Below are 27,611 nucleotides of genomic sequence, written 5' to 3' on the forward strand. Positions count from 1 at the left end.
ACTCCACCTATCGATGTCATAACATAAACAAACTCACCAGATTAGAAAATGAAAACCGAAACCATTATGGTTTTTTTTTCTCAAAGAAATCTACTATATGAATACTCGTTTATAACCTACTTCCCTGAAGGCAACGATCTGAAAAGCGTGAATAACACATTGCGAGAAAAAGGAAAAACAACAACAACAAAATACGAGAGAAAAGAAAAACATCCTAAAAGACAATCTGTCGTACTGAGGATTGAATCTGTTTTGTATTTCAGACAGGTCGTAATCAGGCGATCTGAGGTGAAATTAAATTGAGCTTTTTATATATCGCAATATCCAATAAACGTGCTCAAAGCGCTTTACAAACGGTCCCTGTCCAACAGAAACATTTAACATTTAGGACAAGACATGACGCTTGTAAGGCGATATTATAATTTTTTCGAACAAAGACAACGTTGTTAACGGCCAGGTATTCATTTTACACCTGAGTACGGTGAGAGAATGTGAGTAAAGAGCCTTTTCCAAGGACTCAACTATGCGCGAGCGAGGCTCGAACCCAGGACCTTCCGATCCGAAAGCCAGTGTCATACCACTAGATCACATAGGTTCTATCCCCATCGAGGCATACTGATTTTTTGGGATGTTGTTTTGTTTTGTTTTTCTTGTATTTTTCTCATTAATTTGTTTGGCACTGTTCCATACACACTTCATCCGATCGTTATCTTACACCAGTGCCTGTTTCCTAATTTGTCATTTTGATAGTTTGCCGGAAGGCCCTGTTTAACAAGGTTTTAGAATAATCTACTCTCTGGTGTATTTATAGGACCGTCCATTAAAAAGTACATCTGGGCACTTTACTGTGTTTCCGTTTTAATTCAATTTATTAGTGGTATCATAGATCACTAACCATTATTATGAGTGTGTGCGCGTCGGTAAATATAGATAGTATGCGCTTGGCTAAGAAATTCATAACATTGCCACCCGGAAGTACAACGAACCAACACACAAAACTATGTGTAACCTTAAACGTTTATAGTCTGGTTAATACAGTTTAGTGAGAACCACTCACAAACGCAGATGGCAAAATACAATAACAAAAGCTAGAGTGACGTCGTCTTCGGTCTCTCTATACCAAACTGTCTTACACTGACATAGCGTCTTTCTACTCATATTGGCTTTTAAAATAACACTTTATATATATATATATATATATATATATATATATATATATATATATATATATATATATATATATATATCTTGTGCATCGATTAAAATGACCTCGAATTCCACTCCTAACTTGTCAAAAAGCCGTAAACGTTTCTAAGGTTTAGACTTTTTGATAAGCTTGGATCGTTTTAATAATATATCGAAATATGAAGTAAATATTCTCTTGCTAAAATGATAAAAATGTGTTTTGTCAGTATAGGACAGAATTAACAAAACACGTGACTTTTACAACGCGCTAATGGGGTTTTAAAAGCTACTATTTTTACTTCGTTCTTTTGATTAAGCTAGTAAAAAACCCGAACTATTTGCAGAGAAATAAATGTTATTACGGACAGGCATGCTTCTATTTTAATCATTATACCCTAAGCATTGTGGAAATTAACATAGATCGATTTGAATCGTTTGACTGATAAAATCGGTCCGGTAATAAAATCTGGTGCACGCCCGCAAATGCATCTGGCAATAGGACGGGCATGTGAGAATTCCCAACGTCAAATTGACTGAACATAATGCCCTAGCAGATTTTATAAATAATCGAATGACCTATAATATATCCTTGTAGATTTTCTAGATAATCATATGAGTCAAATAGTGATAAAATGATCATTAACATAAAAAAGGTTTGCAAGTTACTTGTATATCAAACTGTAAAAAATAGTTTTATAATTTGTACATTTGCCATTAATTCTGTGCTTGTTGGCAAATTTAACAAGGGGCTTTACGGAACAATTATGACCCCCAATCCTATTTTAAAAGAATATGCATGTGTACCTTGACTCAGAACTATTGATTACAGTATTACAAATCTCAAATTAAAAAAGAAAAGATTTGACACCGGTGCCCCTAACAGGGTATTCATAATGGGCAACTTTATTCATTCATTCCCAGTCAGATTATTTAAGAAATAAAACATGTAAGATTATGACATGAACACTGTGCTGGTAGGCTCAAAATGGTTTTATCCTTATCTTTCATCTAGGATTGGTACCTCCAACAGTGGCGTCCCGTCTACTGGGTAAAATGGGGGCTGTGCTCATTCTAGTAATGGTTCTCATGGCTATTACTTCCACTGGTTCGGCTGAGGTCATGGCCGTGACATCTATTATGGTTTATGACATATATGGTGTCTATCTCAAAGTAAGTAGAAAATATCCTATATGTTTGTCTAAAATATTATCATACAGAAAATACAGAATAAAAACTTTTTATTTGTTCTTCTTGTCTATAATCTACATTTTGACTTGATTTCCCGTGATACCTTCACACTAAAGGTAACTAATTTTTAATTTAATTTGTCATTCTAAATTATATGAAATTCACACGATGCTCAAAACGTGTGGCTTTATGCGATCATTTTTCCTGTGTCATCTCAATGTAAAAAAAAACAACAAAGTTGTTGCTATTTAGATGATAGTTTTTACAGTACTATTTTATGCCCAATTTATGTTCTCAACTTCTTACCGTTAGTTCATGATATTTGTTTTGAATTATCTACATTGTGAGTTTTTTACGCTTTGTAAATATGTTCAGATCACGTTTTAGCATTGTGCTATTAATATTGATATGATGAAAACAATGTGAATAAACGTTTCAGACAGGTAACACATTTAAATAATGAAATATATTAAATTGTTCACAGCATTCACTGCAATGCCAAAGCTTTAAAATGTACGGCTATATGGTATTGTGGTATGACACTCGCTTTCGGATCGGAAGGTCCTGGGTTCGAGCCTATCTTGGCGCATAGTTGAGTCCTTGGAAAAGACTCTTTACTGACATTCTGTCACCGTACTCATGTGTAAAATTAGTAATTGGCCATCAACAGCGTTGTCTCTGTAGGAAAATTTGTAATATCGCCTAACAGGCGTCATGTCTTGTTCTACATGTTACGTGTTGCTGTTGGTCAGGGACCCATTGTCAAGCGCTTTGAGCACATTTAGTGGATATTGTTCTATATAAAAGCTCTAGTTTTAAAATGATTTTTGCCACCCAGCCATACCGCCTTACTAACGACACCAACAGTTGTATTCTGTGTGGCAAGGGACGAGGGAGGATGGCCAACCCACGGGACAAATGTGAATGTGTTAGTCTCAACTTTTGCGCAAACTGCCACGCTGACAATAAGTAAGTGGGGCCTGTCAAATTTTGCAAAGAATTGTTTCCAATTAATTACCTCTAAAGTTCATAGATAGAAGACATTCTGTTGACGTCACCCAATTGATAGACAGCATAGGGGTGATCAGTTGTCACCAAATTCTCTCGACAGACAAAAATCCATCAGAACGCAATTGATTGCCCTCTGGTTTTTGTTTCATTATTTCAAATATTTTATTGGGACCAACATAGTATACGTCTCATTATATCGAAGTATTCACACATACACACACATACACACACACGCACACACACACACACACACAAACACATATATATATATAGTATTTTAAGATTAATTTTGATCAACTTCTACAATATTGTTTCGAGCTTTCGCTCTCATCAGGAAGTGAAAGTGAAAGTAGATTGTGTTTATTGTTACTTCCGGTTGGCATCATACGTTTTTGGTTTCGGGGTTATGGTGGTTCGTAATTACATTGTTTCTATGCCTGCATGACGATGTAACTTCGTTTTTTTTGTTCAGTGTTGCCATGTTTGATTTTGTGATGATGTGGAATTTTTCTTCCAAGCAAAGGTTGCAAATTTTACATGAGGGGAAGTAGGGCCGTGCTCTTGAGGTGTTTTTCCATGTAGTGCTATGTTGTATTTTCTTTTCTTTGAGGTTCCAAATATGTTCGTTTAGTGGAATAGAATGTCGCTTGTGCATGTTTTTAAGGAAGATTTCTGCAGGTTGTATTTGGGCACTTTGCGTATGTTTCTTGTTTTGATGTGTCTGCGCGTGTAACTGTGGCTTGATAAATAACGTTTTGTGTCAGGCAATTGCCGTTTAGTAGTCATGTTGCCTGGATCCTGCAGTTGCATTTTTCTGTAGGTTATTTTTGGGCTATTCTGGCTGTGATAGTTTTCGGTTGTTGTTGAAGGAAATAATATTTTGTATGTTTGGCATGCAGGTGCATCCTATTTTGATGGTGTTATTGTTCATGATGAGGTGAAGGACGTGGCCTGGTGGGAGGAATGTTTGTAGTAGATTGAAGAACGTATTACCGATAGGGGTTGTCACGTTCCTGCTGATGGGTTGGTTGAACCATGTTATATTTCGTTTTCTTTGACATTTTTTCGTTGGGGTGGTTATGTCTCTTCTTCATGTTTTAGTTTATAGCCATAGCCACTTTTTGTAGTGCGTCCTGTGTATAGCGGGGTTGATTCGTTAAATATAGGGTTGTTTGTAGAAATGTTAGATAGTCGTTTGTTTATGCTCTATGTGATATTTTTATTATACATGGCGGGTGGCTGCAATGCCTATGGACATACAATGGGATGTTGTTTGGTTTTGTAAAAAAGCTGGTAGTGCCGTTGTTCAGGTTAATAGTTATGTCTATGAAATCGACTGTCTTTTAGTTGGCTTCAATGGTAGTTTTAAGATGGTTGTCCTGGAAAAAAAATGTTTCTTTATAATTTCAGACTGACTCGGTCTTTTATTAAACATGGCAATTGCACGTCTCTGTATAGTCCAATGTTTATGTCAAGATGTAGTTGGGAAAATAGATATAGTCCGACGAGCCCGCATGTTTCTGCTCCGTCGTAGCTTCCCATTATGACATCAAAGTTTGTGGATATTTTGTCCATGCTACTCCGTTGTTGTATAGTGATGTGTTCTCCGAATGCAGGATGATATTAATTTCTTATTCGGTGATGTTGTCAAAAGTATTCGCGAATTGTAGTGCTTTGAGAAGTAAGGTTTTGGTGAAAGAAGGGTAGAAATTACAAATATCAAAGATGATTGCATTTTGTTGTTGTTTGTTTTCTATGTGTCTGTACCAGTTGATAACTTCCACTGTGCTTTCTATTGCTTAAATTCAGTTTCCTTGATAATTTTGGTGTTGATTTTGTCTAAGATCTGTTTGTTCATTTTTCCAATTTACGATTCGCATGAGTTTATGAGTCGGCATTGGACGATATAACAAAAGTTGGGTTTATGGTCTTTAATCATAATGAAGACTTTTGATTCGCTGTGGTGTCTATTCTGTCGCTTAGTTGTAGATTTTCGGCGATGTTTTTGTCTTATGCTGTAGTGTCAGGTGTCGTAGATGGTGTTTGTTTCTTGTACTCTGCTTGTATATTTTTGTCAATATTTTTGCCCCTCAGTGGGCAGTTTGTAGAAATTAGTGGTTTTGTAGCGGCGACGTATCGATCGTATGATTTGTTTTAGTATATTTTGGAATTTGTCGTTGATTTGTCTACATTTTATATTTCGGATGATGTCTGTCAGTCCGTCTTCGAATTCTCGTAGTTCGGGTATAAATGGGGCTGGTCTGGTAAATCTAAATCCGAAAGTTTCCTTATTTTTAACCCTTTAGTCTGGATTTAAATAGTTAAAAGCTCGCCATATGGAATTTTTAATAATTTTTTCTGTTTTGTTGATTTGAGATTTTAGGTATTGTTTGCAAGTCGGGATCGGGATGTTCTTGGTTGAGAAGTTAAAATGAGTACTTACGAGGCCCATTTCTGGTTAAAATACAGTGCTCAACATTAGAGTAGAACTGGAGCAAATGTATAAAATTATAAAAAACAAAAACCATGAAATAGTAGTGCTAAATCTTTTGGTAAAAGGAGCTATTAATACAATATTTCAAGCATAAATTTAATCAACTTCTACCATATTGTTTCGAGCATTCGCTCTCACACACATATATATATATATATATATATATATATATGTGTGTGTGTGTGTGTGTGTGTTTGTGTGTGTTTGTGTGTGTGTGTGTGCGCGCACGTATGTGTGTATGCATGTGCGTGCATTTCATGTGTACTTTTGGTGAGTTTGTAATTATAAAGATTGGAATTTATTTATTTTTATTTTTAATATTTCGAGTTATTGAAACTTCCCAGGAGTCGTAACGAATGCCGGCGAGCAATCAAACCGGACTACAAGTGTCCCACCCATGGTAGCTTCAGGGTGTACAACGATTACCTGGGCCGACTCAAATCCTGGGCTCTGGTGTGGGTGACTATGTGTATTGTCCCATTCACCTTGCTGCTTTATATGGCCGACGTAAGTTTCTTAAACATTATCGAACCTATTGAACAAAAAGGCATATTACTGCTTCAAACAAATATTTTAAAATTCCAGGACAAAACACCTTTTTACGACCAGCATTTGTTGCCTGAAAAGTATTTTTAGCTCAAAATATTTCTTATGTTTTTGGATTCTTTTTTTTTTTTTTTTTTTTTTTTTTGAATATCGTATATATTTGTGTTGTTCATATTTTTGTAACATTCCTTATCGTCTAACAGATTTGTATTGCCAAAAGCATTGTTACCATTGTCATCAATTCTATCATAGAGGGCATAAAAGTGTTACAGCTTTTTGCATTGTTTCCTTTCAAGCTGCTATTTATATAGCTGACGTTAGTATAATTAAAATTAAAAAAACACCATTGAGGTCTTCGCCATTGTTGAGCCCATCACTACCCTCTTCATTTTAGTATCTAATCGTTAATTGAGCTAAAAAGCTAAACACTATAGTTCATCAGTGGTGCTTCACTTTAAAAACAACTCGAAACAACATATTTTATATTACAAGATAAATAAAGGAAGTTCTAATTCTACTGTTCTTATTTGATAAAGCCTAGCGTAGATTACACATTAACAAATCACATTTGTCTTCCTTTCTATCAATTAGAGGGAGGCCAGAAAATATAGTTACTTCATGTCTCAATAATTTTATTTATACCCGAACTTATAAAAACAAAAAGTCTTGAACCAGAGACCAATGGACGTTTCACACCCCAGATTGTTAACAGACTTGCGGTCAATCTTAATCTTCTGCGGCTATGTGGTCTTGTGATATGACACTCGCTTTCGGATCGGAAGGTCCTGGGTTCGAGCCTCGCTCGGCGCTTAGTTGAGTCCTTGGAAAAGATTCTTTACTCACATTCTCTCACCGTACTCAGGTGTAAAATGAGTACCTGGCCGTTTATAGCGTTGTCTCTGTCCGAAAAAAAATTGTAACATCGCCTAACAGGCGTCATGTCCCGTCCTAAATTATGTTGCTGTTGGCCAGGGACCCCTTGTAAAACGCTTTGAGCACATTTAGTGGATATCGCGCTGTATTAAGTCTCAATATAAAGCTCAATCTATCGGTCTGTGAAATATTGCGGCTTTATGGCCTTATGGTATGACACTCGCTTTCGGATCGGTAGTTCCCTGGTTTAAATCCCATTGTGAGCAATGCAAAGCCGGGTACGTGAAAAAAAGGCTGTTCACTCAAATGTTCTCACCATATTAAGGTGTAAAGTGAGTCCCTGGCGTGACAGCATTGGCCTTGTCGAAGAAAAAAACGGTAATAGTCTCTTGGGTCTCATTTCTTGTCCTGGGTGTTAAGTGTCTGTTTAGGCTTGAAACTTGAAACCCCTTGTCAAGCGCTAATAAACAACAATGTGAAATTGAATGTAAGCTTCAATTTAATATTCGAAGACCGATAAAATGGACATTTCGGGTTTCCCCTTTATCAACAGAAAAAGATGAATGAAACACTACAGACGAATGAGATAATGTGGTAGTGGCGTTGTTAAGATGAATAAGCATCGCCACTACCACATTATCTCATTCGTCTGTAGTGATTCATTCATCCTTTTTTGTTGATAAAGGGGAAACCCGAATCGTCCATTTTATCTGTTTTCCTATATTAAATTGAAGCGTACATTTGATTTCACATAGTTATTTATTTTTTCGAGCTTCGAGCAGCAACATTTACATTGTCAAGCGCTAGGGACACATTAAGTGGATATTGCGTTATACAAAAGCTCAAGTTTTGAGGCAGGGTCTTTCATTTTTACGGGGGTAAGGAAAGGAATAAGAAAAGGACGCTATATAGTAAGTATAGATGCTGTTGCATGTGAATTAATCCCTCAATCGGTGCTGTATGAATGGTATATAAATAGCAAAAAGTTACTTTCCATTTTACGCTCAAGAAATTGAGACAGAAGAATTATGGCTCTAAATTTTTACAATTAGCTTTATATTAGGGGCAGCGTGACTCAGCGGTACAGTCTTTGCTTTGTACCGAAAGTTACCGAGTTCGATCACCAGCCGCTGCTCTGTGTGGCCTTGAGCAAGTCACCTCGCCCTAGCTCAATTTGCGGCGCTGCACTGCGGCTGACGCCTGAGTTATTCCAGTCTTCCATTCGAATAGACCCTAGAGATAGATTTCCCCTATGGGATGAATAAAGGGAATTTTATTTTTTTTAATTTTTTTAAAATGATTATCCAACAAATTCTTATTTGGACTTCTCCTCAGGTTGGCCTGAGCTGGGTGTATCTCTTCATGGGTGTTCTTGTGGGATCAGCCGTGGTCCCAATTACGTTGTGTATGTTCTGGGAGAGGTTGACCGGTAAAGCCATGATCGTTGGTGAGTTCATATGCTTTATTTTCGTAAAATTATTTTTCTATTATCATTGGTCAAAAACTATTTTAAAGTTGACCGTTTTCACAAAGAAAACAGTATCTGCAATCCGATTCAGACTACAGCGTTAGTGCTTTTCTACCGTAAAATGTCTGTTGTTATGGTAAGATCACACTACGAGATATTATTTTACATCATTTAAGATACTCAATATGTTTTGCTCTTAAATGTTAAAGGCTTGGTGGATTATTAGTATCCCATCCCCTCTCTGATCACTGATCTGCTTTAAATGATTCGCTATAAGAATACTTTTGACATCATGAGTTATAGTTTTAACTCAAATATTATTCAATGTCGATTTGTTGTAGCATAAAAAAACATATTGGATGATCCATAAAATACTTTTTTGAAAAAAAGCAAGGTTAAAATATTTGACGACTGTTTATTTAGAGTCCATTGTAATTTGAGATGCTTTGTATCCTCCAATCCCCTTGATACTTGATCGCAATAAATTTTTGTATGTATATAGTTTGACCGATCATTTTCGGCATGTATTTTTTTCGTTTGTTTTGCTCTTTTTCCTTTGATTTTGTTAGGGTTTTTTTGTGGGTTTTTTTTTTTGTCGTTTATTTTTCCTTTTTCTGTTTTTTTTTTTTTTTGGTTTGTTCTGGTTTGTTGGTTTGTTTGCTTTTTTGTTTTGTGGGGGTTTTTTATGTCTAATATTTTTGTACGGGGTTTATTTAAAGCCATGTTATCTTATAATTTCTATGTGGAAAATCATTGTGCCCTCCATGACGGTAATGTATCTTGATTTGTATAAAGCAACGCTGAGCTTGGTCTATGATTAGATATTGTGTTATGACAGCAAACCTTGGCCTTGGCATTGCATGTTTTAATAAGGTGATATACACACACCACATCCGTGGACTCAGGTTTAAATAAGTACTTGGCAATGACTGATGTCTTACCAAATAAAAGACGCCTAACAAGAGACTTATATTGCATAAAATGGAAATGTGGTTTCCCTTGGGGCCTCATATGGAAATGTACGGGGCATTATGAAGCCTGATTTCTACTCAACCAGTTAATTGCTGTACTCTAAAAATCGTATTTAAAAATGTGACCAGAAAACTCGTCCTTCAAGTACGATCGATTTAAATGACCCTCATCTTGGCAAAAACTCTCAAACCTGGGATCTCAAGCGGTCGATATTTGAAGGACGAGTTTTTTGTCCACATTTTTTAGATACATGTCTCTCCAGAGTACGGCAGTTAAATGGTTAAAGAGCTAAAGATTCTAACTGGATTTCCATAGACATTAAAGCCTCGATCATTATCTAAGTTATTTTCAAATCGGCCCTAAACGTTCAAATCTTAGACTTGTTTGTCAAATTGTGACATCCACCGCAAAGATCAATCGATATAGCATTAGCGTTTTAATGACGTATCTCTCTATAACGGGGGGAATAACCGTAACGAATCAATTAGCGTCAAGCTTTGTGAACACCAAATGCTCTCAACTTTGTGATCACAAATCGTCTAGGATGCCTTTTGATCAAATGCTCACTAATTTGAGGTTACACAACAATAACAACGGCGTTATCAAAGACGTGCCTCTTCCTTTTGATAAGGGTAAAGATTGATCTTACCTAAACTGGTTAATTAGTCGACGCGACACCTCGATTGCCATCCTTTATGAAAAGAATCTGTCTGCCATTTTAGGGTAACAAACACCTGAATGTTTTCCACGCTTAGAGACAGCACATATAACATAACATATTATTATCATATTAAGGGTTGCTTAAGTCAAGGCCTTAAAACACCCTGTGAAGAAAAAAAAGAAGAAAGGTTCAGGTGAAAAGCTGACGTTTGAGTAAGGGGCTCTATATATTATCATAGTTACCGTATTCAAGTATATTCATTATCTCAACAAACAGGAATTATACGACCAAATTTCCATTCAATACATGATACTAGTTGACTTGTGTCTTCTTTGTATCAAAACTGTTTCAATATTATTCGTTTCTATCTGTAGCAAAACAAAATGTTGTAATTTGAATTTAGAATTCAAAAGGAATTTCCCACCGCGGGGCAACCATGGAAGTGTACGGATCGAGAACGAAATTTTAAACACAAAAGTAAAATATTACCTTTATAATACCACCCCAATAGACTCACCCATATTACTTCCTTACATATTTACTTACTTACTTCAGTGGCATCTCATCATTCTGCCTGGTCTCATACCAGTCTGTTGCATTTTTAACTTGTCATCCCCGTCCAGCTATTGATGTCGTCTAGCGATTACCTTGGGGAACGGCCTTTTGGCGTCTTGTCCTCTTCTTGTCGTTCGGCGATGATTTTTACAGATGGTGTTATGCATGCCGTTTCGTGTGACCAAAGTATTTTTACTTTCCTGGTCTTTATTGACCATGTTATATCTGATTAAAATACGAGCTTCTTTGTTGTCACGACGGAGTAACCTTTGCAAGACTTATCGGGGTTTTCAAGATATCACTGCACGTCAAACTCCTTATTATATGCGCGCTACTATCTAGGTTATGCAAAGAATTATCTATAAGGTTTCTCGATAACTTACGGGTATCATTATAAAGGAATATAATGGTTTTCCCATTAAGTCAAGAATATAATGATACGTGTGAAAATGTTCTACCTAATAGAAAAATAGGTGTGGTTACGTGCATTGTCATCCATCTGTCCATTGTCCATGCTCAAGGTTACTTGACTAAAAAAAAAGATACTTCCATTCAACAATCGATGATGAAATAGCCGTATTCGCCGTCAAGGTTTCTGGGATATCGTTCATTTTGTTTATTTGATTGTATTCTTTCCGTCTTTATTAACTCATATATCTGTATTTTGTTGGGGGGGGGGGGGGGGGGGTTGCTGTTGTTTTGTTTGTTTTTTGTTTTTTGTTTTTGTTTGGTTGTTTTGTGGGGTTTTTTTTTTTTTTTTTTTTTTTTGTTTTTTGTTTGTTTGTTTGTTGTTGTTTTTTGTCTTTTTTGTTTTGATTGTTGACTGTTTGTTTTATGTTTGTTTTATTTTAATGTTAAGTCTTTTTGGGAGGTATATTTATGCATTTAATTAATCTATTTATTTGGGTGACTGGATTTTTTGTGATTGAATTAACACGTTACTTATGATAAATGTTTGAACTCAATTGTTTCAGGAGTGATAGGGGGTGCCATCATGTCCATAACAGCTTGGCTAGCTGCGGCATCCACCTATGACGGTGGTTTGGGCCTTTTTAAGGAGAATACGGGTATGTTAGGATTTCATTCTTGCTTAGGAGCCAAATAGTGATAGCCATTTTTATCATTGTGTATATCATTATTATTTCTGTCACTGATGAGTCAAGAGAGAGTGCGAGGTAGTTAGGAAGGTCGAGAGAGAGAGAGAGAGAGAAAGAGAGAGAGAGAGGGAGAGAGAGAGAGAAAGAGGGAGAGAGAGAGAGAGAGAGAGAGAGAGAGAGAGAGAGAGAGAGGGGGAGAAGAGTTTTATTTATCGTTATCATATTATAATGTTTTATCACGCGTATCTTAGTGCAAATTGCCATATTTGTTATTTCTATTTTTATTACTTTTCTATAGTTCTCGGTTTTCATATGACCATTGAAATTACCATTATTGTTATTATTTCCTATTACTAAGTGTTATTGTTATCATTACAAATATTACCATCCTATTATTATCGATATATTATCAGTCTTAGCCATGATTTTTACCCTTCTTATCATTAATAATGGAGCAATGATGAAGGACGATGATGATTATGATCATTATAATGATGATGCTGATGATGATGGTAATGATGATGAAGAAGAACAAGATGATGATGATGATGATGATGATGATGATGATGATGATGATGATGATGATTGACACATTCCCATTCTTTCCAACCGACGAAAGGCCGCGAGACAGTCATGTTAATTGGAAACCTAGTCGCCATCCTTGGCGGAGGACTCTTAACGGTAATTACGTCCGTTATTGAGAACTTTCGCGACTTCGACCCGACAGCCAGCGAGGAAGTTTGGGAAACAACAAGAGATATAGACAACCCTTTGTCACCTTGGACCGATAAATATAGAAAGTGAGTGAGAATTTCTGAACAAAACCTGAGCATCTCTTAATAGTTCATTCGTGAAGGGGACGTCCAATATTTTACTGCTGTAGTCTCGTCTACTCCATAGCAAATTACTTTTAAAAATATTTTTGCTTGCAAATGTTTACTTCATATCATGATGATAATTACTTACTTACTATCCAGTGTCGTCCTCATTGACGTTGGCTGCTCACACTCTGCGATGACAAATGACAAAAGTCTGCCCATTCCTCCCGTCTGGACAGCTCTCTTCGATTCATATCTGTCCATTCTAGGATATTTTTGATATAACTAGGCATATGTTTTCCTCTTCTTCGTTTGCCCACCATTTACCCTTGTACCACATAATTCATTAGGGTGCATGGCTTTCGGCATATATGTGACCGAAAAAACTTTTAATAACATTTAATTGTTCTGGCATGACTTCCAGATCTTCCAGTATGCTGTTATTTGTTCTTCTTTCCCTCCAGCTTATCCTCATCATCCTTCTGTAAAACCACATTTCAGCAGATTTTATACGTTTCATGTGTTTGTTTTTGAGCGTCCATCCTTCTGTGCCGTAGGTCATCACTGTCCACACCAATAATTTTTCTAATTTTATTTTCAGATTTTGCCATATGGATTTGTCTTTCCAGATATTGTTTAGAGAGGTCATTCTTTTTCGCCATTGCAATTCGGTTATTTATTCCAATCGAACAGTCGCCATTTTGCGTTTTAGTGGATCCCAAATATCTAAAATGAGACACACCTTCAATCTCTTCGTTTTCAATGATTATGGCTTGATCTTTAACTTCTCCGATTTGCATGTATTTTATCTTTTTATCATTTAGTTTAAGGCCTTTAAGCTCACCTGCGTTGTTTAAATCATTAATGAATGTTGTTGCCTCTGAGTGGTTGTTAGTAAGGATTGTGGCATCATCTGCATATCTGAGATTTGATATTTTTCGACCTCTTTTTTCAATTCCAAAAAATTCAGCAGCTGCTTCTCTCATTATTTGTTCGATGTATATGCTGAATAGGTGTGGTGACAGAATGCAACATTGTCTAACACCTGCTCCTATTGTGAAGCATTTGGTGTGGTTGTTGTTCCAGCGAATTCTAAGTTCCTGGTTTGTGTATAAAGGTTTTATGAGGGCAACAAGGTGTGATAGGAAACCCATGTCGTGTAGGGCCTGAAAAAGTTTTTCATGTTCAACACTGTCAAACGCTTTGCTGTAGTCTATAAAGATGATGTATGCCTCTTTGTGAATTTCATTTAGTTTTTCTATGATGACTTGAAGTGCGCAGAGCATGTCTCCAGTACCCCTTCCTGGTCTGAAACCTGCTTGTTACTCCGCTAGCTCTGTTTCTATTTTAACTTTTAATCTTTCTAGGATGACATAGAGCATGATTTTACTCGCATGACTCATTGTTGTAACGGAAATGTCATAAAAATATGCGCATAATATTGTCTATTACAACAATGTTAAACTAGGCCCATAATTGCGTTCGGATGTCAGACTTGCATATATGTTCACGCAGTTATGGTCGTTATTTAGCATTGTTGAAATGGACGATATTTAGCATTGGTTTGAGAGTATTTCCTTTAAGTAACAATTTGGGATATCAGACCTGCAAATAAGTATACGTCGGGTTTAGTCTTCGAATGTAATGTACTATAGTCTGATTTTTAATAAGTGGGGCGTGTTTTTCTTCTTTTTCTCAGCTGTCCCTCAATACACAGTTGCAAGACTTTGTATGAACCTCTGAATCAATTTGTCTTAATTAAAGATTATGTTTTCATGAATTTTAAAACAATATAAAAAAGGATTTTCGCTTATTACAGCTATATCAAAATCCATAACTGTAAGGATCGGAACTCATAGATGATTTACAGTATCAAAATTATAAATTTTCCGCCTATCCATTTTGAAGTAACTCGTTAAAATGGTAATTGAAACTTGAACAGTATCTGAATATGAAGGGACGGATGGCAATCCCTAACTATCTATCAGACATCTTCATGTTATAACTTTCAATAACAAAAACAAAGAAACACTGGACACATCAATCACACAAACTGATGATGAGAATGATAAAAAGGAGAAGTGGAACGACTACGGAAAGATTTCGTGCACCACTCTATCCAATGAAATGTAATTTTCCTGCAGTTTGCGAAGGTTGGAGCATGCCTTTTCCCAGTCTTCTCTTGTTATATCATTTATTGCCTCGTCGGTGAGAGTAAATTTGATTTTCCTCCTCTCAATCTTTCCCTTTACTTGGGCCCAAATGAGCTCGACTGGACTGCGCCTACAGTGATTTGGGGGAAGTCACGCATCCTCGTGTCAAAACTCCCTGAATAGACAATCTTCTTTGAAAACTTTCTGGTTTGTTTCTTTTCACTAAGGAGTATGACAGCGGTTTTAAAGTAGTTTTTTATACGTCTTAAAGAAGAAAACGTTTTTGATATGGCATCAACACGGTCCAAAACCTATATTCGGTTAAGCCAAATTGATTCAGAAGTTGACACAAAATTTTTACAACTTTTTGATAGAGGAACAGCTGAGAAAAACCTGAAAAACACGCGCCATTTATAACAAATGTGACTATAGTAAAATATGAAAATTGTTAAAAGGGAAATAATGAACAAATGGTTTTGATCAAATTCCGAATCAAAACCCTGCACCCTAAGTCATTTATTATTCTATGCGTCACAATTAAGTTGCCACCCAATGATGGTTTATTCCAATGAAAAAATGAGCGGCTCAAATTTAGAAATCGAAAAAACTATTGTGAATGGAACAGCCTAAGAAATAAACAGAGGGTCGAAAAAATTACCTTACAAATTTGATCACGCAATTTGAAAGCAAACAAATGCATAAGGTCGACAGAGACAAGGTTACATGTCAGGTACCCATTTCACACCTGAGTGCCGTGAGATAATTTAAATCTTTTCCAAAGACTTAGCTTTCCACCGCTTACAGCGGGACTTGAACCAGGGATCTACGGGGCCAAATACGAGTATCATACCACAAGCGCAAGAACACTAATCGGCGCCTAAGTTTTTTGAATCTCACTTAAAAAGGTAAAATCACAAAGCAGCCATTTGACGAGTAGATAAAATCTTAATGGTATTTAAATGAATTTTATTCTAGCTCTGGTACCAGACATAAATGACAATAATGCCATTAGAGATGCAGGGAATACTGGTAGGGGAGTAAATGAGGTAAGATAGTAGAAGAACCAGAGATTGATGCCGTTTGCTTGATCCATTAATTACGATTGAAAAGTCATTAAGTAGCAATAAGTGATGATTGTACATTGCCTACAGATTCAAAACACTTTTTTTTTAAATTTAGGCATGAAAAGTTTTAGTTCATCTTTCAATAGAAAGCGATTTGTGCGCTGCCTGTAGTATGACATTCGCCTTTGGATCGGAAGGTCCAAAGGTTCGAGTCCCGCTCTGATCCACTGTTGAGTCCATGGAGAAGACTCTTTATTCACATTCTCCCAGCATATTCAGGTGTAAAATGAATACCTTGTCGTTAATAGCATTGACTCTGAAAAAAAGCAGTATCACCTAACAGGCGTCATGTCTCGTTCTACATGTTAAGTGTTGCTGTTGGCTAGGGAGCCGTAGTAAAGCGCTTTGAACACGTTTAGTGGATAATGCCCTATATGAATCTCTGATTTGACTATTATCTCAAACCCGAGCCTCCTTTGTAATCCCAGTATACTATTTCACAAGTTAGGGGTCATCTCAATCTATATAGACTACACGTTTTTTGTTGTTTTTTTGTTTTTTTTGTTTTTGTTTTTTTTTTTTTTTTTTGGGGGGGGGGGGGGGGGGGCTGGAGAAAAGCGTTTGTGTCATTGTATTAAGAGTATTGTGGTCAGCTTTGAAAATGGAAGCCCCCGGTGTAAACCAACATTGTCAGTGATCAAAACAATTAATTATAAATAATGAAAACATCATTATTCCACCGTCCGCTAAAAAACACGTTTTTAAATGTTGGCCAGAAACCTTATCCTTCAAATATGATCGATAAGATGACCACTGGTCTTGTCAAGAACTCTCAAACCTGGGACTTCGGAAGTCGGATTTTTTTTTGTGTGTGGATAAAGGGGGGGGGGTCATTTTAATTGATCGACATTTGAAGGACGAGTTTTATGGTCAAAATATTAAAAACATGTTTTATCAGAGTACGGAAGGTTTGCTCCCTTTTAAAGTTCCGTGGCAAATACACAACGGAGCAGAACTTGATGTTAAATGAGCTGACAAACTGTAACAGATCAATGTTCTACTAATTGCATCTGTTTGATGTTTACAAGTCCTAAGGCGTGCCCTGTTTTAAGTAATTGGTTTTGATTAATATTTATCATTGGATATTCAACCCGTAAGCCATAGCGGAAGCGTGCCGTATTTATTTCATTATCTAAATATGAATAATCTTAGCATCTATTAGCATTCCACTTGTGGAATAATATTATAAGATTCGAAACAAAGAATGCACGTTCTTTGGATAGTTTTAAAAACTTTGATCGACCGAGAGTTGTATTTTCTAAGATTTCAATAAGACCAGTAATATTTTTAATTCATTCGATGAATGATTCATTGATGAGATTATTGATAAATAGCTTTGTATTCGTCCAATCAAAGACATTGAAATGATAATAAACGTAAATCCTAAATATCTTTCCATGTTATGTTAGCATTATTATAATATGGCTGATACCGTCTAATTTTATGTTGTTTAATGTAACTCGAGAATGCAATTTAAAAATATGGATAATTATATAGAGCATTTTCATGGATTCAACATGCGTATATGCGCTTCACAATTTCATCTATTTCCCCCAGCAGGTTACATATTACAATTAATTTTCCCTTTCATTCAGTACAAACCGCGTGTTAGGCGTCAGTCTTGTACTGGCAGTTTACGACATCTGTCGTCAGGTATAGACATGTATTCATTCACATCTGAATCGAGTTGGATAATGAGTGCGTAAACACAACGCCAGGGCTTGATTTTTGCTGCAATGGCCACCATCCGGTCATTGACTTCGTTCAACTTTTTTTGAAATAAGGTGACATCGTTTATCTTTATGGAAAGAGATAGATAAAACCCGACAAGTACTCATTTGCAGGTCTGATAACCTAAAATGTTATGGTCTCATTATTGTAATGGAAATACTCTCAAACTAACGCAAAATATTGTCCATTACAACAATGTTAAAACGAGCCCATCGTTGCGTCCGGTTATCAGGCCTGCAAATATGGCGCCGAGATAAAACCCCATTATCAAAAAACCGAGTGGTGTTTTTAAAAAATGTCATCCCAAATTAACCTATTGGATGATCAATAGCTTCTCTGTGTTGAATAACTATTAAATGGCAATACGCAATCGACATCACGTGAATAGTTTCAAAATCTGAGATGAAATGCAGAAAATAGAGATAAATGAAAAGATTTCAATGCATAAATAAGAAAAACTGCCGGAGCTCTGACGTCTGATAATGTACCCATCCATGCCCATCATCAAGCAGGCCATTTATTAGTCGAGGCTCTCAAACTTCCACAGAGATATCGGTTGATATCTTAATGATGGATTCAATATCAATTTAATTTCGCTCACGTCTATTCAATTTAATTTCGCTCACGTCCTCTTCGATGCGGAACGTGATTCTAATAGTGCTTAGGCCACTGGGACCCCCCCCCCTCCCCCCCCCCCTTTGGGAGTTTATGCCACTATGTTTTTCAAATAATAGAACTTATTGGCCATACAAATTCCACTGTTACCGTAAAAATAAGTGTCATTTAAGAGAGTTATGGCCCTTTGAAAAAGTGAGTTGTGTCCCCTTGCAAAAAAGAGACAACATTTCTTTCAAAGGCTCTGGAGACTACAATATTAATTCAAATATATGCAAATTGGGTATCAAACTGAAGGAAATTGAATATACTATCAAACTATGTGCACAAGCTTTCCATTTGTAAATATTATATAGATTCACAGAAAGTTGAAACAATTTGTCAGTAATCTCATGAAGTGTCATATCTAAACTTATGGGCTATTTCAGTGTTTTACACAAAAATTATTTTAAATATGGCCAAAAACAGCATGTTCATTAAAAGTGTAGCACTGAAGAAAGCTATGGCCCAAGCCTCAACAACAACCTTCATATTTCTACGTCACAGGAAAAACTAAAAGTGTACGAAACCCTTAAATATTTCTCCACTTTCTGGGATGCCAAATTCATCATAATTTTCATTCTTTTTAAACATGGTATTGATGTCTAGTTGTCACATTTAAAAGTAAGTTGAAGGTGTGGTAAAAACAATAGATATATCATGAAAAAAAGACTAATTTGTTCACAATCCAAGTGAAGCATCATTACCGAAGACTTTTGAACGAAATCGCATTGTTATATTATGAAGAATAATTGATACTCAAAAGGGATTCTTGATTCAAGATGCAGTAAGTACATAAAAACAATATCCTTATGTGTTTTGAAAACATGCTTTACTCCTTAACAGTTTGCACTGCTCACCAATTTATTACATATCCTCATCATCAGTAGCAAAATCTCTTCGTCCTCTGAAGTGTCGTCAAGGAAATCACTGTCAAAGCTAACAGTACCATCCTCGGCATATGTATCTTCGTCAGTACTGGTGCAGCTTTCTTCATACACAATTTCCTGCAACTCATCTGGAATGAAAGCATCTTTGAACCACTGTACTTCCAATTCATTTGCAGAATTTCTCTGCCAACCGTTATCCTCTGGTTTTGGAATGCTAGGATTCTGGCACACTGCATTCCTCCAAATGAGAGTTTGAAAGTTGGATCTTGATATGTGCAGTGACAATACTTGACTACAAGGAGGCATCTGACACAGATCAATTTCCACCACTGCATGAGATGGTACCTTTCTTTCCTTTGAAACGCTGGAGAACTATGTCATACCTCACTTTGTTGACACTTGTGCATGAGGTTTTGCCATACAGCTTGCACACAAATGACTCTAACATGAGACAGTCATTACTCGAAACAGCTGCTGATGTTCCAAATCTGGAGAACAAAATTCTAAGATCTTCCTCCTTTTGAAGAAATTTTAGAGCTTTCAGCTTTCCTTGCCCAGCAAAGCAACTTGTTGTGTCACAGCCTGTGAATGCATGGACACCAAGTAATGCATCACACATCTGTTTAGACAAAGTCTTTGCTATCTGAGAGGCATTGATTTGTCGCCTATTATGGCCACAGCCAGTATAAAAAATCAGGGTCTTTCCAATTGTCTCTGAGAATGAAAGGAGAAGTAAGAAGACATCCGTGTCTGGTGATCTGTGTAAAGAAATGCCTTCTAGGTAACAAAGGGAGATAGTTGTCCTACCCACCAAGGTCTCGGGTAGAATCAAACCCATATAATTAAATGATTTATGAGTGTAGGATGGGTGTTGGAATAGGGACTCCCTTGATTTCGCCGTGGGTGGTGTAGACTATGAAGGCAATGAAAGAACGGATGGTTATCATGTTCCATCAGTGTTAAAACACCCTCATCAATCTTATGCATCAACCGAGATACCGTTAGATACCCTGTCCTATGTTTCGGCTTGTTCCGATGTTCAACGGGCAGTCTGCGATTTGAGGTCGAAGAAGGAAGACCTGTACAGCCTGTGTGTTGGCTGGAATTCTGTTTGGCTATGTTGAAGCCACAGTGAAAAGGGCCCAAAGTGGCCAGTATTTTATGTCGCACCCGAATATGGGCTCTCAGGCGATATGTGTTGGGCCTGTGTGTTGGCCAGCATTGTGTTTTAGGCTGTATTGTAGCCGAAGTGGGCCTAATATGGCCAGTATTTTGTATATCGTACCCGGTTATGGGCTCTAAGCGATATTGTGTTTTTGTAATTTGTGCTCGGTGAGAATATATAAAATTTATAATATTGTTTTGATGTGCTGAGTAATCATCAAGTGATTAAGTGATTAATATCGTAAAATTATTTCACTTATCTTAAAGTTTAAAATAATATACAGTTTTATTGTTTTAGTGAATAATTAATTCATTGAGTTTAATTGTGTTGAAATTGAGAACGTGACCTCAGTTAAATGAATTATTTTTAAGTAAATACTAATTGATCACTTACGCTATCATTGTGTCTATGTTAATTTCATTTTTACTAATATATCTATATCTATCTTCTAATATAGTGAAGAGCTGACGGGGCTAGGACATAGCGCCCAGTAAATGCGTTTGCATCTTTGAACTTTGTAATTTTGACGGGGCTAGGACATAGCGCCCGGCAAATGTGTTTTGAACCCTTTTGAACAATATAGTTTTTGAGAAATATGAACAATATAATTTGTGGCAGCACCCGATACCTGTTTTTGATAAATATGAACAAAATACAATGTGACGTTTGTAAAGATGAGGAAGTAACACTCGACCTATGTGTTTTATTTTGGAACAATTTTGGATTTGAACAGGCTGGAACACCGCACCCTGTGTGAACAATTTTGTTAATCAATTTTATTCTCCTTTCGGAATATGAACAGTTTATTTTGACCCTATATGTAATTAATAATTTCATTTTAGTGGGAATTAATGAAACGGTTGCAACCTGGGTGAAGTATAGTTTCTTTTGGTTAAAACTTACATGAATTTTATATTGCATTACTACTTTTTACTTGTATGTATTTTTGATTTTTCCTGTCAATATATGCAATGTTATTCTGTTGTGCTCAATAACTATGAGCTGTTCCCCTTTCTTTTACTTTAAATAAATAATAATGGCTCTCTTGTCAGATACGGTGTTCTGTTGGTGATTGTAACGTCCACGTCTACCTCTCCACACTTTAAGGTCATAAGCGGCCTTCGCATCCATTGCGAGTTGCGAACGCACCTTGTGACAATATGACAACAATTGTTTCACAGTTTGGTTGGCGGGAAGCATATTGACAGTGCAGTATAATTCGTGTGTCTGCCCCTTCCTGTGATGAGTAGAGATCTAGACAAGGTACAGCTGTGGTAAATTCATCCGTGTCACTGTAAAGTAAGGTGCATCTCTCTTCACAGACAAAGAAGATTTCCCTGTTTCTCAGTTTCTTTGCATATTCGTTACTTTCCCATTCCTTGAGGAGAAACCTGATAAGGGATCTTTTGTTATCAACGCAGCTGAGAAATGATTTCCAACGTCTGGGCACTGTTGTTGCAGATCCTCTTAACAAGTATGCATTATCTTCAGAAGATCCTCTCCTCAATCTCTCACAACCTTTGATTGAATCTTCTATGTAAGTATCAGTCACAAAGTGTACACAAGCTGCTTGTGGTAAGGAGGAAAATGTAAGTTTGGCTACTTCACCAAATGTATTTGGGATTGCTGACAGAGTTTGTAACAGTGCATTGCCATCAACAATGTAAACGGTGTTTGTTTGTTTTTTTGCATAATCCTCGAACATTAATGAATTGTCAGGCGTGAGCTTGTGCAACAGAGTTGCTTTGTTGGTCTTCAGAGGTAAACCATCTGATGAAGCCAGCGACCATGGAGTAGGTGTTAGAGGATATTGAAGAACTTTTTGAAGATCAACACTGTGCTCTTGGGACAAAACAAGAAGCTGGCCGAATAAATTTCTTTGTGCCTTGATTTTGACCACGTTCATGTCTTTTTTCACTGTTACCACTTTCCTCAATGATGCAAATGTCTTGGTCTTGTTCCTTTCTAATGGCTTGTGAAATTCTACAGTCTTTTCCTTCAGTCTGTTTTCAACAAAACTTTCAAACAATCTTTTTCCTGTTTTTTCCACGGCTAGCAGGTCATCAGCAACATCCTCTTGCACTTTCATTCCTGAAGCTAGACTGACCAGACCATCTTCAACTTCAAAGGGATTGATAAATGCTGAAAATGCCTGGAGGATCTTTTGCACTCGCTTTTCACTGTCTTTTTTCTGCAAGGCTCAATTCTTTGTGGGTGTCTATATCTATACAGTTGTTGTTGCTGATTATTCTTTGGGTTGCTGATACATATTCTGCTCGATTGTGTCTTGTTACACTCCAACGGTAATAGCTTGGAAGACTCTTGCTGAACCCAACAAGACCTCCTTTTGTCTTTGCATGTTTGTTTATTGTTTGTCCAATGGTCATATCAACTGCTATTCTTCCAGCAGGCGTCCTTGATCTGGAGACACTAAATCCATTATCTTGTAACATTTCTTCTGCCCCTGGGTGGGAATGAATCAGGTTGGCTAGTGACACAAAATATACCCTGAGATACTTGGCATAATTGTGGTGATTTATGGTAAAAAGCAGTGGGCACAGTTCTTTTAAACAAGATATATGAAGAAGAAAGTTGTTTGTCTTTGTAGCTCGCAGAAACTGGAGGAGAAGCCAAACTCTGTCCATGTATTGGATCAGTATTGTGCAGTTTTTCCGTACTTTCCTGAGCGGACACTCTCTTTGAAGGCTTCATACTGGGAAAATAACTCAGCATACACAGTTGACTGGAGAATTTTATTAGCTGTATGGCTTGAAATTCCTTCGGTGAATTCCTTAATGTAAGACATGAAGTCTTTACTGAGTTTTGAATCCGTGTCCTGCTCAAATTTTGCAAGCAGAAGCCTCTCTAGAGCCTCCAAAACAGACACATGCACTCGTATAGCCCTGTTGTAGTTCTTTCCACTCATAACCCTATCCATAGAACCATGTGCACATAGCCCTGCTTCACTCACAATATCCTCAAAACCAGATCCACTTTGGAGCTTTCCCAGGGCACCAAGATATGACATTATGGTGTGAAAGACACCCAGGTGAATAATGACTGTTTTGTAAAGTTGTGGGTTTTGCCAGACAATATCGTAAGCTTTCTTTGCTACAGCAAGGTCAAATGTTACAAATGTATATGTGTTATATGCCCATTAATCATGCCTGAATTGTGCTAGTACAAAATTCCTCTTGTTTATTTATCACTGAAAGGAAGCAAATACACTGTAATATATATTTTTTTCATATTATAGAGAAAATGGCTATCAAAGATTTAAAAACCCTATATAGCTTTGTAAAATATTTTATGATATGAGGCAAAAAATGAGAAATGACAATAAAATTCCACTATTTATTGCATTTGAAGCAATTTTAGGGTGATAAACAATCATTTTATTCACAAAAATGAGTTCACGAAAAATTGCACCCGATGACCTTTCAAGGGCATTAACTCCTGTAAATGATACTTGAAAAAACTGTAACACCCGGATTAATTTGTGTTATATGTCCCTAAAGCATGCCTGAATTGTGCTTGTGCAAAATCCCTCTTGTTTATTCATCCTGAAGGGAACCAAGTACACTGTAATAGATTTTTTTTTTCAAATTATAGAGAAAATGGCTATCAAAGATTTAAAAACGCTATATGGCTTTGTAAAATATTTTATGATATGAGGCAAAAAATGAGAAATAACAATAAATTCCACTATTTATTGCATTTGAAGCAATTTTAGGGCGATAAACAATCATTTTATGCACAAAAATGAGTTCACGAAAAATTGCACCCGATGACCTTTCAAGGGCCATAACTCCTGTAAATGATACTTGAAAAAACTGTAACACCCGGATTAATTTGTGTTATATGTCCCTAAAGCATGCCTTAATTGTGCTAGTGCAAAATCCCTCTTGTTTATTCATCCTGAAGGGAAACAAGTACACTGTAATAGATTTTATTTTCAAATTATAGAGAAAATGGCTATCAAAGATTTTAAAACGCTATATGGCTTTGTAAAATATTTTATGATATGAGGCAAAAAATGAGAAATTACAATAAAATTCCATTATTGATTGTATGTGAAACAATTTTAAGGTGATAAACAACCATTTTATGCACAAAAACGATTTCACAAAAAAATTGCACCTAATGACCTTTCAAGGGCCGTAACTCTCGTAAATGACACTTGAAAAAACGGTAACACCCGGATTAATACTCAAGATATATTGCTGTTTCAGAAAAACCATGTGGCGAAAACTCCCCAGGGGGGGGGGGGGGGGGGGGAGGGTTTCGCCCACTGGCCCATGCACTATAAGTTTGGGAAACCGTTCGATAAAAACTAAGTAACATTCTAATCCCTTGGGATTGGTTACGTTGAATATAGTTTTGAATTTCGATATCGTTGATCGCTCAATGGCCTTAGAGGCAGTTTCATAAGCAAGATGCGCCAGTGACTATAATAATAATAATAATAATAATAATAATAATAATAATAATAATAATAATAATAACAATAATAATAATAATAATAATAATAATAATAATAATAATAATAATAATAATAATAATAATAATAATAATAATAACGGCGATAATGTTGTTTAATGTCGTTATGACTGACTCGTTCCTGGTGCTAATGGTAGCTTTCAAATGTTAATTGGATCGATAATATAAGATGGCAGAAAGATCCGCTTGTCCTCTACCGGTGATGAAATGAAATGCCTAACAGTAGTCTTACTGAGAGAGATGCACACACACACACACACACACACACACACACACACACATACACACAGAGAGAGAGAGAGAGAGAGAGAGAGAGAGAGAGAGAGAGAGAGAGAGAGAGCATGGGATTACATTGAGAGACGTTTGTCGTACCATGGACATCCAAATGATCAAAGCTTTGTTGGTTGATCTCTTGGGTAAAGAATTGATTTTATAGCTAATGGAATTGATAGGGAGAGACTAGCACATATAACTCTTAGAATATTATTGCTACACAATCACACCTAAGCACTTATCATGAGAGGGGTTGGCAAGATTTTATGGATCAAAATGCACAATTATAAATCATCACCGAAAGTGTTTATAAATCTCTATTTTGTTTACTTGGATCATTGAAGTTGTCTCCTGTTGACATCTGATTTTGGTCGATGGATAATGCTTTAAAGTAGCTAGACTATAGATAGAATGAAGTTGACGTCACTCGGGCCTTTATTTTTGTTTTTTACCATCCACGTTTATGAGTAATTCTAACTAAATTTATTAATCAGACAATAAACGTTCATGGTTACACACAGTTTTGTGTCTTGGTCCGTAAAACTTCCGGATGCCAATGTTGTGAGCTTCTTAGCCAAGCGCATACTATCTATTGGCACTGTGGGATATCAGGTGAAAGAGCTGGAGACCTTTGTATTAACCTGTAGATTTGGTATCAATCAAAACGTAGGATTTGTGACAATCACTCAAACCCACTCGACAAATATAGCTGGTTGTTGAATAGAATGAAGACGCTGTTATCACTGAGGGTTTTTTTTTTTTGGGGGGGGGGGGGGGTTGGGGATGCTAGTTATGTGATTAGTTCTCACTAGATTCGCTCAATCAATCTATTAATGTTAAAGGTTACACATAGTTCTCTATGACGGAACGATTGATCCGGCTTGTATTACTAATGAGTATTTACTTAAACGCATACCATCGATGGAAATATTGTGTAGTTTGTTTAGTTTAGCAATAATAGGCTTCAACAGTCGTGACGTCACTTCCCTCGTAATGACGCATAGTAACTTAGTAACTGGTTCTAAACAATCGGAACAATGGCGGACGCCCTTTTGAAATACCTCTCCGAAGAGCATACAATTGTATCCAGAGGAGAAAAACATAAATCTGATCATGTTTTTACTTTTATACTTTCTGATCTCATGACATGTGAAAAAGTTCTAGCAAGCCTGAAGAATAAAATGTACCGATTTTCTTTGTTTAGAACCAAGCTGCTCGTTGCTGAGCGGACGTGACATAAGACTATTGAATCCTATTGCCATTGTTTACATTTGGATGACTGTCCGAGGGGCGTGCCACTATGTGTCTGTAGGAGAAGCATTGCCCAGGTGTCATAAGCACTGGTTATCAAATAAAATTAACAAAAAGACATGGGCATCCAAAGAGAAGATTTCCACGGATTCGCCGTCGTTACCGCACTTCAACAATTTATTCATCCACTTGGACGTATGTACCGATACTAACTTCCATTTTCATAGACTAAATTATGTCATCTGTCGTTTTGTACAAACACTAATAGTGCTTAGGCCACTGGGACCCCCCCTCCCCCCCATTTGGGAGTTTATGCCACTATGTTTTTCAAATAATAGAACTTATTGGCCATACAAATTCCACTGTTACCGTAAAAATAAGTGTCATTTAAGAGAGTTATGGCTCTTTGAAAAAAGTGAGTTGTGTCCCCTTGCAAAAAAGAGACAACATTTCTTTCAAAGGCTCTGGAGACTACAATATTAATTCAAATATATGCAAATTGGGTATCAAACTGAAGGAAATTGAATATACTATCAAACTATGTGCACAAGCTTTCAATTTGTAAATATTATATAGACTCACAGAAAGTTGAAACAATTTGTCAGTAATCTCATGAAGTGTCATATCTAAACTTATGGGCTATTTCAGTGTTTTACACAAAAAATTATTTTAAATATGGCCAAAAACAGCATGTTAATTAAAAATGTAGCACTGAAGAAAGCTATGGCCCAAGCCTCAACAACAACCTTCATATTTCTACGTCACAGGAAAAACTAAAAGTGTACGCAACCCTTACATTTTTCTCCACTTTGTCGGATGCCAAATTCATCATAATTTTCATTCTTTTTAAACATGGTATTGATGTCAGTTGTCACATTTAAAAGTAAGTTGAAGGTGTGGTAAAAACAATAGATATATCATGAAAAAAGATTAATTTGTTCACAACCCAAGTGAAGCATCATTACCGAAGACTTTTGAACGAAATCGCATTGTTATATTATG

The 27,611-nt window shown here is 36.5% G+C and overlaps 1 protein-coding gene across 1 annotated transcript in view; it reads left to right on the top strand.

Moving 5' to 3' along the window:
- Nucleotides 1-27,611, top strand: part of LOC144971063 (uncharacterized) — an 80,362-nt gene that overhangs the window by 38,963 nt on the left and 13,788 nt on the right. The window contains exons 9-14 of the mRNA XM_078911403.1: nucleotides 2,198-2,355; nucleotides 3,212-3,342; nucleotides 6,223-6,385; nucleotides 8,633-8,744; nucleotides 11,928-12,020; nucleotides 12,670-12,850. Of these exons, the coding sequence (XP_078767529.1) occupies nucleotides 2,198-2,355; nucleotides 3,212-3,342; nucleotides 6,223-6,385; nucleotides 8,633-8,744; nucleotides 11,928-12,020; nucleotides 12,670-12,850 (838 nt within the window). The remainder of the gene's footprint in view (nucleotides 1-2,197; nucleotides 2,356-3,211; nucleotides 3,343-6,222; nucleotides 6,386-8,632; nucleotides 8,745-11,927; nucleotides 12,021-12,669; nucleotides 12,851-27,611) is intronic.

Source organism: Berghia stephanieae, chromosome 4 (assembly GCF_034508935.2).
Source record: "Berghia stephanieae isolate SIO BIC M18660-M18661 chromosome 4, UCSD_Bste_1.3, whole genome shotgun sequence".
Classification (NCBI taxonomy): Eukaryota; Metazoa; Mollusca; class Gastropoda; order Nudibranchia; family Aeolidiidae; genus Berghia; species Berghia stephanieae.